At 45.9% G+C, this 17,797-nt stretch overlaps 1 protein-coding gene across 9 annotated transcripts in view; it reads right to left on the reverse strand.

The window, feature by feature from the left end:
* Positions 1–17,797, reverse strand: part of LOC146871807 (ETS domain-containing protein Elk-4-like) — a 321,519-nt gene that overhangs the window by 112,878 nt on the left and 190,844 nt on the right. For 6 of the 9 annotated variants that reach the window (XM_085651573.1, XM_085651526.1, XM_085651543.1 and 3 more), the window contains one exon: positions 59–147. The exons of the other annotated variants lie outside the window; for them this stretch is intronic. In XM_085651573.1, the coding sequence (XP_085507699.1) occupies positions 88–147 (60 nt within the window). In that variant the 3' untranslated portion in view covers positions 59–87. The remainder of the gene's footprint in view (positions 1–58; positions 148–17,797) is intronic. 9 annotated transcript variants of the gene reach the window in all.

Raw genomic sequence — 17,797 nt, forward strand, 5'->3', positions numbered from 1 at the left:
GACATGCAAAAACACACTTGGAGAGAGCTTTTTCAGAGAAGAGATCGCGTCTACACACCTGATATGTAGAACTTTCATCTGTGCATGCTAAGGTACAGGGTCCGCTGCAAACACCCAGAGATCTTCTGATATATAATCACTTTGCTTCTGTAGAAGGGGAGAGAGGTTAGTCTACCCTGCCTAATATCATGACAGCTCCTTTTATTATTGATGTATTGCTTACTATGCTGACCATATTTGTGGTAGCCTTCTTTTTACTTGTTGTGGCACGTATACTGTATACTAGAGCACGATAGTTAAAATAAATATTTTAAAACCTTTCTAGTGTCTCTGTCAGATCTCATTGTGGACAAGAACGAGTGTGAGAGCAAAAGGGTGTGTCCTGTCACTGCCATTCCTGAGAGAGTCGGAGTGTAGTATTTTATGGTGTCTAATCGCTTGCAAGTGAGACACTATAGCTAGTCGGTCCCGGGCTCATGGGTACTAAGGTGGTAGCATAACTCAGTCCCTGCCTACTATGGTTCTATGGTCCCAAGCATAGTTCTGTGACTAAGCAGAATCCCTGCAACACACTCACATAAATTGTAATTTAAAGTCCTTTTTAATGCTAAAGTTGGATTTTAATTCTTACTTCTGAAAATGTCACTTTTGGAAAGTTGACCTATTTCTTGCATTGCTACCAGACAGCGACACAAAGGGGGCTTAGGTTTGGACAAGATGGGCCATCCTAGCAGGGTGACTGGGAGGGTTTCTACCAGCCCCACTTACACTTCAAAGTGCTTTGAATGCTATGCACACAAAGAAATCTGGCCTGAGACCTACCTGCCTTTTGTCACCCCCAGAAAGTTTGCAGCCTTGATAGGGGAAGAACTTTCCAGAACCAGAAGAGAGGATAGGACAGGGAGTCCCCCGCCCACCCCCACAGAAAGGCTGGCACCAGGTATCAATATTGGACACTCTTTGGAACATTCCTGGCCGGGTGGATGTTAAGGAAGGAAGGCCCTGCTGCTTGAGGACTCCCTTGCTGTCTGAGAAGGAAGTCTTGACCTACTTATTTCTTCTCTGGCTCAGTCAGAGTGACCAAAGCAAAACCAAAGGGGATGATGGGCGGAGTGTTGAACATTGCAAGCACTCACCCCCAGTCAACTGATCTGGGTTTAATCCATCATCATTCTTTAGCTCACTCCGCCAACCCAGTTCAGACATGTCCATATGCAAATCAGTCTGACCCTGTGCCTCATGGGAACAGTCCGGCCCGAACTGCCAAGCCATGTCTTCCCTGGAACGGAAACAAGCATCCTGGGACCGGTTTCTGGCTAATCAGCCGTCATCAGCCAGGCTAGCTTGAATCCCGTGGCAAAGTGAGCAAGGGATCCACGTCTGGGCATACCCTGCCAACTTAGAGCGCACAAAGCAAAACCAAAAGGGATGAAGGACGGAGTGTTGAACATTGCAAGTACTCACCCCCAGTCAACTGATCTGGGTTTAATCCATCATCATTCTTTAGCTCACTCCGCCACCCCAGTTCAGACATGGCCATATGCAAATCAGTCTGACCCTGTGCCTCATGGGAACAGTCCAGTTCCCATGAGGCACAGGGTCAAGACTGATTTGCATGTGGCTGGGTTCAAACTGGAACGGCATGGTGAGCAAAAAAACGATGGATTTAGGCCCAGATCTCTGTACTGGGGTGAATGTATGACATTGTTCTGCATTCTGTCCATCAACTGTTTTTTTTGCATAAGTCAGAGTGACTCCAAGGGTCAGTTGGATGACCTCCTGTGTGAACTACAGGGACATAAATTCCAGAGTCCTCTCTGCAACTGCCCAGGTGACCTGCTGCATTTCTCTGCTGGGGTGAGTCCCTAATCCCCAAGAGCTGCCTCAGAGGTCATGGACCCTTAGCTGGAATGAGTGTACTCCTCCTGCCTAACTACGAGTTCTATCCGAATCAGAGGCAGCGCAAGGCAACTCGACATAGGACCTCGCAGCTCCTGATCGGAACTGACGCCGAAAGGTACAACGCGACGCAGGACTTCGCATCACAGCGCTTCACAGTTCCTACAAGGAACCTACGCTGAGCGTCACGAAGCCTTACATCAAGGACATAAGGTACAACTCTTAGTGGGACTAATGTGTCCAGCCCACGCCCCATCATGGCCAGCCTGAACATGTGACTTTGTCCTGGTCTGGCGCAACCAGATAACCACAGTTAGCGCTTTGTGCTTTTCAGTGCCATTTTCACTTAATACTTCAAACTTGAATATCTCCGGTTCTACTGATTGGATTTTTGTCGTTCTGGTATAATGTTTTTTATTACTCATTAATTAAAATGTTGGAATTTTTCTTGTGTTGCATGGAACGAAAGTGTCAAGTCAAGAATCTCAAATTCAAGTATGAAGACAGCGGCACGTTCCTTACATAACTTCTTCAGTTAAAGAATCTATGGTCTGCGCCGGTTTCCTTCAACACTTGTAAAGGACTATCAACAAAAAGTATACAACTGCTTTGGTCTTATCCAGAGCCGATTATTGCAACGGTCTCTTCAACAACCTCAGGTCCAAAAACCTAACTAAACTACAGATCGTGCAAAATGCTGCCGCCCATCTTTTGTTGAATATTCCTAAGCATAAATCAGCCACTGCAGCCTTAAGAAAATTACATTGGTTAACAGTGAAGCTACTCATTGAGTTTAAAGCCCTTTGCATAGCATTTAAAGCAACTCACGACATTGGGACCGTCTTTTCCAAGGAAAAGTTTCGCTTGTATGTTCCTGCACGTCAGTTACGCTCAGTTCAAGCTCACAATCTGGTGATCCCTAGGTTCAAGAAAAGTGTTTGGGGCAGTAGAAGCTTTCTAGTCGGGACAACCTAACTCTGGAACTCTCTTCCCCAAAGGTTAAAAGACGAAACTCACCTGTTGGCCTTCAGGAAGGTGCTGAAGACATGGTTGTTTAACCTTTGACTCTGAGTTAAGACCTTACGGCATATGTTTACTTGATGAGCTAGCACCTTGACACCTTTGGGTAATTGTATTGTGCACTATAAATGTCTTTTTCATTATTGGTTAAAGGATCATTTGGTTGGAGTGCACCAAATCTGGTGCACCCTCCGACCCTTGCCTCCTTCTGTTCTCCATGGGGTTTCAGACACTGTAGCAGTCCACCTCTCTGAATAAAATAGATTTCTGGACATTCCTGCAGCGTGGTAAAAGGTTTCAGTGCTTTCTCTGCTTAAAAATCCCTCCCTTGAGCCCCATGATGTGAAGAATTACTGGCCCATCTTACGTCTACCTCTGCCAGATATAGGAAAAGGCTATGAATGCGGATATCATGGGTTTTCTTGATGAACACCATCTTGGACGGCTAATATGGTTTTAGACCTAACCATTGTCCGAGTCAGCCCTAGTGGCTGCAACAGAGGACCACAGTCAAAAAGGGTGGGAACGCGGCACTGATTCTTCTCAACTTGTTGGCAGCGTTTGATACTTTCAACCACTTGCTGCTTATCAACCGGCTTGAGAGCATTGGAATAAAAGACTTCACTCGCCACTTTCTCTACTAAGCTCTTTCCTGTCTGAAAGAGAGCAAGTGGTCACCTCTGGAGATTTTACTTTGGAACCCTTCTCCCTCCCGTGTGGGGTACACCAAGGATCCTCACTAAGTCCCACACTATTTAATGTTTATGTTACTCCCTCGGCCAACTTGATCAACTCCTGCAGTTGCTCTGTAATCTCCTATGTCGACAACATGCCGATAATAATATCTGTCTTGTGTAATGTCGAAGTGATGGCCACACAGTTCAATACCTGCATGGTGCAAATTTTCTGTTGGATGAAGAATAATTGCCCCAAGTTAAATTCAGATAAGAGCAAGGTACTCTCATTTGGTAACAATAACTCTTTTCGGAACATCTCTTGGTGTCATCAAAACCTCAGCCCACTTCCCTCTCCAGTGCAAAAAGCAAAGAATTTAGGAGTCCTCTTCAATGGCAAACTCAATCTATCAATCAGGGAGTTTAACACGCGCTACTCACCCGTGAGGGTGCAGCTTAGATTCAGCCCAAAAGCCAGGTCTTGAGGCTCTTCCTGAAGGTGTGCAGAGTAGGGGAGCGTCTGATGTTGACTGGGAGTTCGTTCAGGCTTTAGCTGCAATGTTGGAGAAGGCTCTTCCTCCCGCGCGGGTTCTGAATATGTGCAGGGTTTCTGCTAGGGCGAGGTCGGTGGAGCGGAGGCTCCTTATGGGTATGTGGAAGGAGACACTTTCGTTGAGGTATTTGGGTCCAGTATTGTGGAGGGATTTGTAGGCGTGGGTGAGTAGATTGAAGGTTACTGTCTTCTCGACGGGAAACCAGTGGAGGTCTTGTAGGTGTTGGGTGATTTGATAATGTTGTGAGATGCCGAGGACAAGTTTAGCCGTGGTGTTCTGGATGGTTTGGAGTTTGCGTAGCAGGAATTTGTTGATTCCAGCATAGAGGGCGTTTCCATAGTCCAGTCTGCTTGTTAGGAGTGCTTGAGTGACGGTCTTTCTGGCTTTGGTGGGGGATCCACTTGAAGGTCTTGCGGAGGATGCAGAGGGTGTTGAAGCAGGTGGAGGAGACGGCGTTGATCTGTCGGGTCATGTCGAGGGAGGAGTCGAGTATGATGCCGAGGTTCTAGGCGTGGTCCGTGGGGGTGGGTGGGTTGCCGAGGTCGCTGGGCCACCAGGAGTTGTCCCAAGCTGAGGGGGTGGGTTCAAGGATGAGGATTTCTGTCTTCTCCAAGTTGAATTTCAGACAGCTGCTGCTTATCCATGCTGCTACATCTTTCATTCCTTCTTGGAAACTGAGCCTGGTGGTTTCGGCGTCCTTCGTGAAGGAAAGGGCGAGCTGGGTCTCGTCGGCGTAGGATACTGTGCTGAGTCCATGCTGTCCGACATTGGCGGCGAGGGGGCCATGTAGATGTTGAAGAGCGTGGGACCGAGTGATGATCCTTGGGGTACTCCGCAGTTGATCTCTGTGGGTCCGCAGAGGAAAGACGGGAGTCTGATGCTTTGGGTTCTGCCAGCGTGGAGGGAGCAGAGCCAGTCGAGGGCGGTTCCCTGTATGCCGGCGTCGTGGAGTCTGGCTGCGAGAGTGTGGTGGGAGATGGTGCTGAAGGCTGCGGAGAGGTCGAGTAGAATGAGGGCTGCAGTGTGGCCTTGGTTGAGGAGCGTGTGGATGTCGTCTGTGGCGGGGAGGAGGGCGGTCTCGGTGCTGTGGTTACTGCAGAATCCAGATTGGGAGGAGTCGAAGATGGCGTTCTCTTCAATGAAGTTTGTCAGGTGGGCATTGCCGATCTTCTCGGTGACTTTGGCTGCTAAGGGAAGGAGAGAGATGGGTCGATAGTTCTTCAAGTCCGTCGGGTCTGCAGAGGGTTTCTTGAGGAGGGGCTTAACTTATGTGCGTTTCCAGTCATCGGGGAAAGTGCCGGATTTGAAGGAGGCCTTATTGGTGCGTAGTAGCTCGGGCGCTATGGGATTTGTAGGCGTGGGTGAGTAGATTGAAGGTTACTCTCTTCTCGACGGGAAACCAGTGGAGGTCTTGTAGGTGTTGGGTGATGTGATCATGTTGTGAGATGCCGAGGACAAGTTTAGCCGTGGTGTTCTGGATGGTTTGGAGTCTGCGTAGCAGGGATTTGTTGATTCCAGCATAGAGGGCTTTTCCGTAGTCCAGTCTGCTTGTTATGAGTGCTTGAGTGATGGTCTTTCTGGCTTTGGTGGGGGATCCACTTGAAGGTCTTGCGGAGGATGCAGAGGGTGTTGAAGCAGGTGGAGGAGACGGCGTTGATCTGTCGGGTCATGTCGAGGGAGGAGTCGAGTATGATGCCGAGGTTCTGGGCGTGGTCCGTGGGGGTGGGTGGGTTGCCGAGGTCGCTGGGCCACCAGGAGTTGTCCCAAGCTGAGGGGGTGGGTTCAAGGATGAGGATTTCTGTCTTCTCCAAGTTGAATTTCAGACAGCTGCTGCTTATCCATGCTGCTACATCTTTCATTCCTTCTTGGAAACTGAGCCTGGTGGTTTCGGCGTCCTTCGTGAAGGAAAGGGCGAGCTGGGTCTCGTCGGCGTAGGATACTGTGCTGAGTCCATGCTGTCTGACATTGGCGGCGAGGGGGCCATGTAGATGTTGAAGAGCGTGGGACCGAGTGATGATCCTTAGGGTACTCCGCAGTTGATCTCTGTGGGTCCGCAGAGGAAAGACGGGAGTCTGATGCTTTGGGTTCTGCCAGCGTGGAGGGAGCAGAGCCAGTCGAGGGCGGTTCCCTGTATGCCGGCGTCGTGGAGTCTGGCTGCGAGAGTGTGGTGGGAGATGGTGCTGAAGGCTGCGGAGAGGTCGAGTAGAATGAGGGCTGCAGTGTGGCCTTGGTTGAGGAGCGTGTGGATGTCGTCTGTGGCGGGGAGGAGGGCGGTCTCGGTGCTGTGGTTACTGCAGAATCCAGATTGGGAGGAGTCGAAGATGGCGTTCTCTTCAATGAAGTTTGTCAGGTGGGCATTGCCGATCTTCTCGGTGACTTTGGCTGCTAAGGGAAGGAGAGAGATGGGTCGATAGTTCTTCAAGTCCGTCGGGTCTGCAGAGGGTTTCTTGAGGAGGGGCTTAACTTATGTGCGTTTCCAGTCATCGGGGAAAGTGCCGGATTTGAAGGAGGCCTTGATGGTGCGTAGTAGCTCGGGCGCTATGGGATTTGTAGGCGTGGGTGAGTAGATTGAAGGTTACTCTCTTCTCGACGGGAAACCAGTGGAGGTCTTGTAGGTGTTGGGTGATGTGATCATGTTGTGAGATGCCGAGGACAAGTTTAGCCGTGGTGTTCTGGATGGTTTGGAGTCTGCGTAGCAGGGATTTGTTGATTCCAGCATAGAGGGCTTTTCCGTAGTCCAGTCTGCTTGTTATGAGTGCTTGAGTGATGGTCTTTCTGGCTTTGGTGGGGGATCCACTTGAAGGTCTTGCGGAGGATGCAGAGGGTTTTGAAGCAGGTGGAGGAGACGGCGTTGATCTGTAGGGTCATGGTGAGGGAGGAGTCGAGTATGATGCCGAGGTTCAGGGTGTGGTCCGTGGGGGTGGGTGGGTTGCCGAGGTCGCTGGGCCACCAGGAGTTGTCCCAAGCTGAGGGGGTGGGTTCAAGGATGAGGATTTCTGTCTTCTCCAAGTTTAATTTCAGACAGCTGCTGCTCATCCATGCTGCTACATCTTTCATTCCTTCTTGGAAACTGAGCCTGGTGGTTTCGGGGTCCTTCGTGAAGTAGAGGGTGAGCTGGGCATTGCTGATCTTCTCGTGAAGGGAAGGAGAGAGATGGGTCGATAGTTCAAGTCCGTCGGGTCTGCAGAGGGTTTCTTGAGGAGGGGATTAACTTATGTGCGTTTCCAGTCAACGGGGAAAGTGCCGGATTTGAAGGGGGCCTTGATGGTGCGTTATAGCTCAGGCGCTATGGCGGCGGCAGCTCCGTGGAAGATGTGTGGTGAGCAGGGGTTCGTGGGGGCTCCTGAGTGAGTGCTCTTCATGGTTGTGGTGGTATCTTTGGTGGTAACCGTGGTCCAGGCGGTGATGGTGGGCTGGCTGTCGTCACTAGAGGGAGGGGTGGTTTCTGGAGTCTGTTCGCTGAAGTTGTCGTAGAGGGCCTTGATTTTCAGGTGGAAGTAGGAACCTAGCTTGTTGCAGAGGTTCTGGGAGGGAGTGATGTTCACGGCTTCTTGGGGGGGTTTGGTGAATTTTTGGATGATGTTGAAGAGCTCCTTTGAGTTGCTGGAGTTGTTGAGGATTTTGTTCCGGATGAAGGTCTTCTTGGTGGATCTTATGAGTTGGTGGTATTCTGTCATGGCATTCTTGTAGGTGGACAGGTCTTCCATGGATTTGCTGTTTCTCTATCGTTTTTCGAGATGTCTGGAGGAGCATCTGGCTTCTTGGAGGTCGGTGGTGAACCAGGTGGCCTTCAGGGAGCGTTATTTGTCAGTGTTGTGGAGGGGTGCAAGCTTGTCTGCGCAGTTGGTGATCCAGCGGTGTAGTTTCTTGGCTGCAGGGTTGGCGTTGGTTGAGGCGGGGGGGTCGTGGATGATGGTGGAGTTGAGGTGCTCCTCTTTAACCTTGCTTTAGTTCCTTCGTGGAGGGGGTGTAGTGGGTTTGTGGGCAGAGGCGGTGTTGAAAGAGAAATGTACGCAGTGGTGGTCCGTCCAGAGGGGCTGTGTGGTGTGGCTGAAGCGGATGTGTTCCCCCTGAGAAGATGGTGTCCAGGGTGTGTCCAACTCTGCCTTCAAACTGTGAAACTCACTGCCATTCCATCTCCAAGCGCAGTCCAATCTGCTACTTTTCAGGAAACAGGTCAAAACCTGGCTCTTCTCATCCTCTCTTGCCAAATAGGTTTCCGTTTTGATGGCTCCCCTTTTAGACGTTAGCACCATGACGCCTCCGGGCATTCACACACTCTACAAGCCTTTTACTTACTTACTTACTTACTAGGCAACTGGCAAAGCGTGCACATGCCTGGCTGATTTTAAACAATTATGCGAAGTTTGGTACATAACCAATCTTGAACCTCTGTTTTTCTAGTCACATTAAAAAAAAATTTCAATGTGAGCTAGGAGGTTTGCTAAATCTTGAATGTACCCCGAAAGGGTTAAAAGAAAGATCTGCTACAAACCCTGCAGAAAGGACCAAGTCCAACAGTACTCCATCACAAAAGCGATCAGATAACCTAGCCAACAAACTCTGGGCAAGACTAGCTGGTTCATGCGGATGGAGTAAAAGTTACTCTGTCAGCGTAAATTTTCCTCCGACGGCCTATGAGAGTACGGGCCATTGGACACAAGCCAATCCACCCTATTTAGAGGGGGTGGTCAGATGTCTTTTTTTTAGGTCTCGCTGAGCCAAAGGCTCGAAGAGACATTTTATATGTGGGATTTTCAAAGTGCTACCCACAGTTTTGGCTGGCCTAAACCTTGAGTGCACGATCACATGCACGTGCACAGCTGCTCCCACTCCCCCCTCCCTTCTCTATAGCTTTGGCTCCTTTGTTTTTTATTACACCCTCCCTTCTCTCCCCGCTGTTTTCACACTACCCCCTCCCTTCTAATCAGTTTCCTTTCTGCTCCCTTGATCGCGTCTCCGATCACTTTAAATACTTCAAATGCAGCGCGCAACCCTGCTTTCACTTGCCAATACATGCTTGTTATGTTTAATTATGCTCCTCGTGATTTTCGTAGTGCGCACATTTCATTTTGTAAATAATTTCTGTAAAGTACGGGCTTTATTATGTTACATTATGTATTATGCTCAGAAAAAGCTTTAAACAGTTTTTTCTTTACTTTTGGTATAATCGCGGCACCCGCGCTTTACTTATAACGTTAAAAGTAAAGCGCGGGTGCCGCGATTATACAGAAGGTAAAGAAATAGATTGATAGACTGATATAGTGTCGATAACATCTGCACCCTTACACTAGGACCCCGACCGAACACCTTCAGTGAAAAGCTCTGCCCCGGCTTCCCGCCCTGTGGGCTCCTGTTCAGAGCCCTGGACAAGACTCGAGCACACCTTTGCCAATAAAGGCTCACTGTCGCACAGCAGCTCCTCCTGACCTTCCATCTACATACCACCACCCCCCTCCCCGCGCCCTGTAGTGACCGGAGTGCCAGGTGTCCTGTGTCAATCAGTGAACGGCGGAGCTGGGGAGAGGCTGGGGCTGGAGGGGTGGGTGAGAAGCAGCCAGGCTGCCGTTCCTGCTGCACCCAGGAGCCCGCCAGCGCGTACATTCGAACTTCGCTTTACTCTTAGCGCCTCTGTGAGAAATAACACCCACTCCACTCAGCATGGCGCTACACGGACTAAAAGTGCTGGGATTCTTGGTTAGTGGTGACTTTTTCCATAGTTATTTCAAACTGCTGCTTTTTAGATTCTCTGTTCCGAGTTGACATTTAAAACAGCTACCAACCAAGATAAAGTTACTTATTAACTTCTGCCACAACATAGTTATTTTTACAGAAACCATTGCAAAATACGTTCATTTATTCCTGTTATTTATAGCGCTTAAAACGCCTAAGGTACAGTGTCATGCGCTATATAAATAAGAAGGGGTTGTTAATCGGAACATACCAATCTTACTCTGGCAAAAATATCTATTTTGTGTGTATTGTTAATCAGTGTCTGTTTGTGTTCAGCAGTAGTAAGTACGCATCACTTGCATTAGATTGCACCGTGCGTTGCTTAAATCCTCGGATATCCCGGGGTATCATGTTCACGATTTAAATATTACTCACTCTCTTTGTAGTGGATTATTAGCTCTTGAAAAGCTTCTGCGCAGTCTTTACACTGTTTTTCCCTGAATGACAGTAAGTTTCCTTCTCCAAAAGAGATTGTTTTAAATCTAAAGCCACAAAAGAAAAGAGAAGCGAGCCTCCGGCCGCAGGGCGCAATGGGTGTGCAATTATTTCAATATTACGGTACGCTCGTCCCCTGGAGCTTCGGTAGATGCTTTAAGGTGAAGCTCGTATTCTGCTAGAACTCACGCAGCACCTTCAATGCTTTCACTGCGAGGCTCTGCCTGGGAACGTCAGCTGTTGACATCTCCCTCTTAAAAGAGATCCGGCTTTCTCTCTCCCAGGTGTGAGATCAAACTAGACGATTTTATGGAGCACAAGATCACATAGGGCGCTCGCAAGACAACAGAGGTGTCTGACGATTGGTTTCTGGTCCTTAAATAAGCTTACATTATTCGGTACATTCAGCCTACCTCGTGAATAAACAGTCCGCGTGATACATTATGGTTTGTCTGCGATATCCTTTCTTTCTAATAGGGAATTTGACAGGCACTGGCTGTCATCTCTCAGAGTTGTACAACAATCATAGACACATTGAATCTTTAGGATGATGGCAAATAAATCCAGGGTACATGAAGTCAAACTATACACCCACATTTTCTGATTCTGCTTGGATTTTAGGGAAAAATCCAGAGAAAAATGGCTGTTTGCAGATGAGTTGCTGTGCAGTGAGTGGATGATTCCAGACAGGTTTTCGTTCCTAGTGCACTCTGCCGTGGGTGAAATTTCTATCACTTTTGACTCACTGCATTATTAAAGAGGTTTGGGTTGAGGACATGGGTGAACAGATAAGTACCCTAAACAAAATGTTTAAAGAATGAAGTGTACCGCAGACCGCTGATAACATGGACAGGAGCAAGTATGGTACATGTTAGAGTATATTAAGGGCTTATATGATATACTATTGCGTATATGTTGTTTTATGGCATGTATGCCATGATAGGTTACAAAATGTTTTTGTTGCTATGGTAAGGTATTTTATAGTATGAATTTAATTTCGTTTCATTACTTATGTTACACATTATAATTGCTATGTTAATGTATGCAATAGAATGCTATTTTATGTTATGTTTTGTTTGCCATATGTCGTTTCACATATCTTGTTGTGGTATTTATTTCAATTAATGTTACATATGATATGATTCTTAGCTTAAGTCATTCAGAAGTATGCTATATTACGGCCTGTTTATAACACGGTATAGCATGTTAAGTCATAGTATGTTTTGGTAGTTAGGTGTATTACAAAAGGTTATGTTTTATCGCGGTATGTACTTTACATGCTAACGTACTGCATTGCATTGACATGCATCCTATGTTGTGTTATGTTCCACAGTGCGTTATTTCCAATTCCCTTCTCCCGCTCGAGAGGAGATGAGCTCAGTACCAGAGATAATCATGGAATCAATTGTTTTTTTAAAAACTTTTTGGGGAACAGTGCATGCTAATCAATCCACTAATCAACGGATTAACTACACACATTTACACAACTTTAACATTACTGATTCCTTTCGGATAGATATTAAACCCCATGTGTTCTACATGAATTGTATTCATATATTTTATTTGTAGCTGTTCAATGTCTAGGGTAATGTTTGCACAAGCATTGGCATAGCCAATAGGTCTCGCCTTTGGAACCTTATAAGTGTTTAATTATGCAGCACAACATCCTTGGTGCAACAACATCAACTGTTGCATGGCTGAACACTTATAAGGTCCCAAAGGCGAGACCTATTGGCTATGCCTCTCAGTCCCGCCCTCCGCCACGTGCCTCATGCTTAGTTCGTCCTCGTTCTGGTAAACACAGAAGCGCCTCTGTCTTGTCTTCTAGGAGCAGGTGGACATGCAGGCGATCCTGGCAGGGGTCCTGTCCTCTCTCTGGGAAACGTTGTGTTTGAGCCCCAGGACAGCGGAGGGGTGACAGTGTCCCCCAACTCTCGGGGATGGCTGAAGACTGCAGCGGTGAGTGTGTAGGACTTCAGGGTGTTACCATGGTGCCCAAGGCACTGCGCCTTGAAACAGACACAATGCTGCAAGGAGCTATTCTTGTCACAAATTGCCAGTGTCCTAAACGTTCAGATTTTCGCCTGAAAGCCTTGTGACAAGCGCTGGTCTCCAAGATACAGGATGTTGCCGTTTGTTGAGCCTTGGAGTCTGACTTCCCCAACACTCATTCCTCCCATAGGAAACAAGCATTTGCAATGCAATAGGTCTCGCAGTGACTCAAATTTAAGCTATTGGCATTGTAAATACAATACTTTTTATTTATGTTTTTAAAACGAAAACAAAAATAAAAGGCATTGTTATTTGCAAGGTCAATAGCTCAAACTTGCGTAACTGCGAAACCTATTGCATTGCAAATGCTTGTTTAACTTTCTGTCACCACCAGTGGGCAACAGAATTGTTTTAAAAAAATGATCGCCACTCCATGGTGTTGCGGCCATTTGTTTTACTTTTTCAAGTACAATTAAGAACACCACATATTATGTCTCACTTTACGAAGCATGAAAGAGATTAGCAATTTAAATTGCAGAATGTTATCAATTCACTCCAGTTCTAGATGTCAGTTTCATTCTTGTAACACTAGGGAAGTAGCAAAAGGTTTATGTTGATTTCATGCATGTTTTGGCATTTCATAAACGGGTATGAAAATACATTTTGGCCTATAATGAATGAAAAACAAATGATAGACCCAATTTAAATTATAGAACGTTATGAGGATTAGTTTGATAATGTATGCCAATCTTCTTCCTTGAGGCCCACTGGGAAGTGTCAAAAATTATAGGTGAACTCATGCACGTTTTCCAATTAGCACACTAGTAGGGCAAAGCACACAATCTACTTGCCTCATAATTCATGAGCCATAAAAAATACAGACATACCGTAAATTGCAGAATGTTGGGACAATCAATCTGCTTCTGTATACCAGTTGTCATGCCTGTTATATGTAGGGACGTGGCAAATATTTGATGTTGACTCCATGAATGTTTTTCTATTTCACGCACAGGCAAAGCAAGCAGCATTTTGGTTATTAATGAATCATGAATGACAGAGACAAGGCTTTGGCATTTAGGGAAGGGACAAAAGTTGTAGACTTCCATTTTGTACACCGGAAGTTAGTACACGATATATTTTTATCTCAATTGATGAACCATAGAAGTATAAACAATTTGATTGCAGAATGTTGCCATTTCAGTATTGTAATTTCCATGCCTGTGGCATGCAGGGTAAAGCCAACGTTTGCTCCATTCATGGTTTGTCACTTAATTTACTGGTGAGGCAAAGAGCACCTTCCATGTTTGCTTATTGTTCATGAAGCAAGAAAGATGGATATTGACGTCAGTGTCCGACAGGCAGAAGACACTCGGTTTGACGGTCGTGTGATTTTCCCGATGCAGTAAGGTCCGTATTCTTCTTTTCATATTGGCTCTTTCATGCTCTTGCAAGCGTGGCTATTTGATAAGGTTACCAGTCAATCGGCGCTGTCCTGATGAGACCTATGGAGTAGTTCCCTCTAGGTCGACATACCCACGGGCTATCCTATCTACAGTACTGGGAATACTGCTACCTTAATGTTGAGGTTGGGACTCAACGCGGATACCTTGTGTTATTCAGATGTATAAATGTATATAGTTTTTTTTGCACTGAGCACCTTCTGCAGATCGCGCCGCCTGCACCGATTGTTCAACTTTGAGGCCATAACGCTGTGGGAATAATATATTACATTGACATGGTAACTGTGGGCCTATTGTCGCATGTTTTTTAAAATGTATTTTATTGATGTTCTGTGCATGACATAAGTGCGTTATGCAGTCAAATAACAATGCAATACAGTCAACATGCCTTAAACTTAATGTTAGCGCACAGCAGCTTTTGTCCTTCATCAATAAAGAGCCAATAAAATGAAAATGTGATAATCTGAGTACTAACAATTGTAACGGTGGAGTTCGCTTGTAATATGAGTGAATCGTGTCATGTGGTTGGGATGAGTGTGATTAATCAGTCTTAGGTGTGGGCGTCCCATGGGCATGGTGATCAATATCACAGGGGAAGTGGGGAAAGACCAATGTGAACAAGTCGGTGCTAATTTTGCAGGTTGGGGGTCCACGGGCCTATCAGTGAGCATGGAGGGGCGTGTGACCCCTGTGCTTTCCAGCATCTAAGTAGCCTGCAATCAGGTGTATAAACAAAATCAATCTTTAAAAGGAACGGGGTATGTTTCATGGTGGGTGCATGTAATTTGTCACTTCCACGTTAGTCTATTGTTGCATTTATTTACACTCTACCACACCCATAGTGGATTAGGTTCCAATGGTGTGGTAGATCTTTGATACAAGTCACATCCACTGGGCCATTATGTATTTGTTCTATAAGTTGACCTGCGTTCCCGTCTGGGTCAAAACATGTGTTTGGTGTACTATGGAGAAGTTAGCTCCTGCCTCAGGGGGCAAGAGGTATTAAAAAAAAAAGTTTTGATCCTGGCAAAAGTTTATTTTGTCAGGTCGAAATGGCAGTTTAAACCTGCACACACTGACTGCAGGGGCAGGCCTGAAGGCAGTTTTTACAGTGCCATTGTAGTGGGTGGGACAATGGGGGCTGTAGCCCACTTATAGCATTTAATTTGCAGGCCCTAGTTACATATTCTAGAGACTTATCTGTAAATTAAATGTACCAATTAGGTGTATGCCAATTTACCTATATTTAGAAGGGAGAGCGCAAGCACTTTACCTCTGGTTGGCAGGGGTAAAGTGCACAGAGTACTATGGCCAGCAAAACAAATTCAGCAAAAGGAGGTAAAACTTGAAGCATACTGCCAAGTTTCTCACTATATAGTCGTGTCACTCTTTGCCATTCATAAAAAAAACACATTGCTATATTTTCCTCCTAGATTATCTCTGCAAAGTGATCAAGACTGAAGGGGTGGCTAGGCCATCTACGGTCTCTGGTTACACTTATCTGTAAAGCTGCTTTAATGCAACAGCCTCTACAGAGAAATCATGGAAAATAAAGTCAATACATTGCAATATTTGGAATGTGCTGCAGTAAGACTGCTACCTAAAATGATAAAAGTCCTTTACCTGTAGCTATTTTTGATAGATCTGCATTGTTTCCCTGAAAACCAAAGAGTGCAATTCAAAGGCTTCACTTTGCACCAGACAATTCTGCATTCTCATATTTTTGACTGGCACAGTGACTTACAGTGGTGGCTGGCTCAGAAACGTTGTTGACAGCCACCACCATGACAACCAAGGGCATCAACTTTGTTACTGCCTTTTACATGCATGTGTGAATGGAAGGTATACAAAGCCACAGCCCACCTTTAGATGAAGTGGAAATTCAGCTGCTGGGGCAGTGCTGATGCAGTAGTTTTTGTACGTACCAAGAAAGGTTGTAGTGACATTATTATAGGAATACGCTGTACATGTTGTTTGTTATTCACTGATTCTTCTTAGTAATCAGACTGCACATTTTGTACAAGGTTTCTTGAAATACATAACATGATGTACTATTTTCACTGCTCGTTTAGCAACAGCTCCTAACGTTTTAGACATAACATGTTAGCACACCTGCAGCTTTCCAACACAGTTATTTTATCATATAAACTGTCTGGGCCAGAGACAAGAATTTTGTCATTTTATCATATAAATTGTGTCTCATCCATTCTCGCCAGAGACGAGAATTTTGGAAGACAGCCCTGTCCTGGAACGGACACACGCAGACCGCGACATGCAGCCTTGGGTAAACTGAGTATACCTTCATGATGCAGACTACCTAACATACCCAGGCTACACCATGGTATGAGGTCTGTTTTCAGTCCCAGAGATCACATGTATATCCCTGTGCTCACACAGTAAGAGTAGGCCTAGACAGATAGATAATTTGCCATAGTGGGAATGTTTATTTTATACTGCTTGATAGTAATGCTAACTACTTTGTTTAGTCTCATCTGCCTAGTGATCGCACCATATTTGCTTCATAATAGACTAGGATAGTTTCAATAAACGTATTGTAAACTTTCTCCATGTCTTTCTTATTTTTACTACAGGCATGCATGAGTGAGTGACGAAAGGTGAGGATCTGTTTCTATGGTTCCCGTTTGGACTATAGGGTCATGATCTAAGTTGCCATAATCACACGCTACTCTGGGAAGGTTAGAGTTTAGGTGAGGCAATGTGAGCTAGACAGGATTTGGGCTGACAGATACTGACATTGTAGAGAGACTCAGTCCCTACATTCTGACGTCCGGTCATCCCAAGGCACAAATCTGCTTTACCAGCAGAATCCCTCTGACATGGAGCTACCAACATTGGTCAGTCACCTATCTGACAGGTCTCTTGAGTAGTACTTGTGTGTGCCCATTGTACCCCTACACCTCCTCCAGAGATATCAATGGTGTTGGGGATTAATCCATCACAATATTTTAGGAAGCTCCTAATATTTTCTGTTGGTTGTACACGCTTGAACCTTTAAAAGGATTACCCATATTTGGGTTTGCACTGGGTTTCCATTACTGTTTTATTAATGGCGGCGCCACAGCCTTTCACTATAGCCAACAATTGCAGACCTGCAGCCAATTCACATTTACATGGCCTTGGCAATGCAGGCCATGACGTAATCTTCATGGTTTGCGTGGAATTTTTTATTCCTGGGTCAATTTTTTCTGCTGTTGATGCCGATTCACAGACATTTCATGAATACACTGATGTTGCACCACCACAACAATAGAGAGCATATCAGCTCTTAGAGATCCCATTTTCTCTTTGGGCACATCAAAATTGGTTGAGACGCCCCAATAAACGCACTCGCACTGTATGCACCATCCCCATAGCAATGAAGGAGCCACCTGGCCAAAAGGAGTTGGTTATACTCCATACCCTGACCTACTAAACCTCAATAATAATGAGCTACGGCAATTATACAATGGTCTAGTTAGCCCATATAGACGCCTAACTCAATATGTTTTGCACACCTTGATTGCTGTCCTAGCAAGAACAGCCCTAGCAGGGCAACCAAGTTGCCTGCAGTAACTACAATAAGTTCTGCAATTATTCATTCAATTATGGATAAAATTCCCACAAACAGTGATTAAATTCCTTTTTGGATAGCTCAAACATTTATCAGATTGAAGCCGTATTTTCCCTTACGGGACCACAAGACAAGCACAGAATATTGACTATGTGCTTACCCCATGGGATGGTTCCCCAAATAGGTGACTGCTCCATTTGGGGCAGAGTCTTTGCTGCAGTGTATACCATTACGCTTGGTACTCCGTCTATGTCAGTCTTGCCAGAAGTGTTAAAACAAATACATAACAAACACGGAGCAGCTTCTGCCCTGGATTTGGATATGAAAAGAATGGTTTCCTGTGGTCTCCTTAATGATTCTGTCGAACATTAAAGGCAAAGCATCATCTTTGGCTATATGCTAGTGGCTCACGCAGGTTGTACCAGTCAACCAGGAACGTGAGCTACCTATAAATATTGC

Source organism: Triturus cristatus, chromosome 1_1 (genome assembly GCF_964204655.1).
Source record: "Triturus cristatus chromosome 1_1, aTriCri1.1, whole genome shotgun sequence".
In the NCBI taxonomy this organism is placed as follows: Eukaryota; Metazoa; Chordata; class Amphibia; order Caudata; family Salamandridae; genus Triturus; species Triturus cristatus.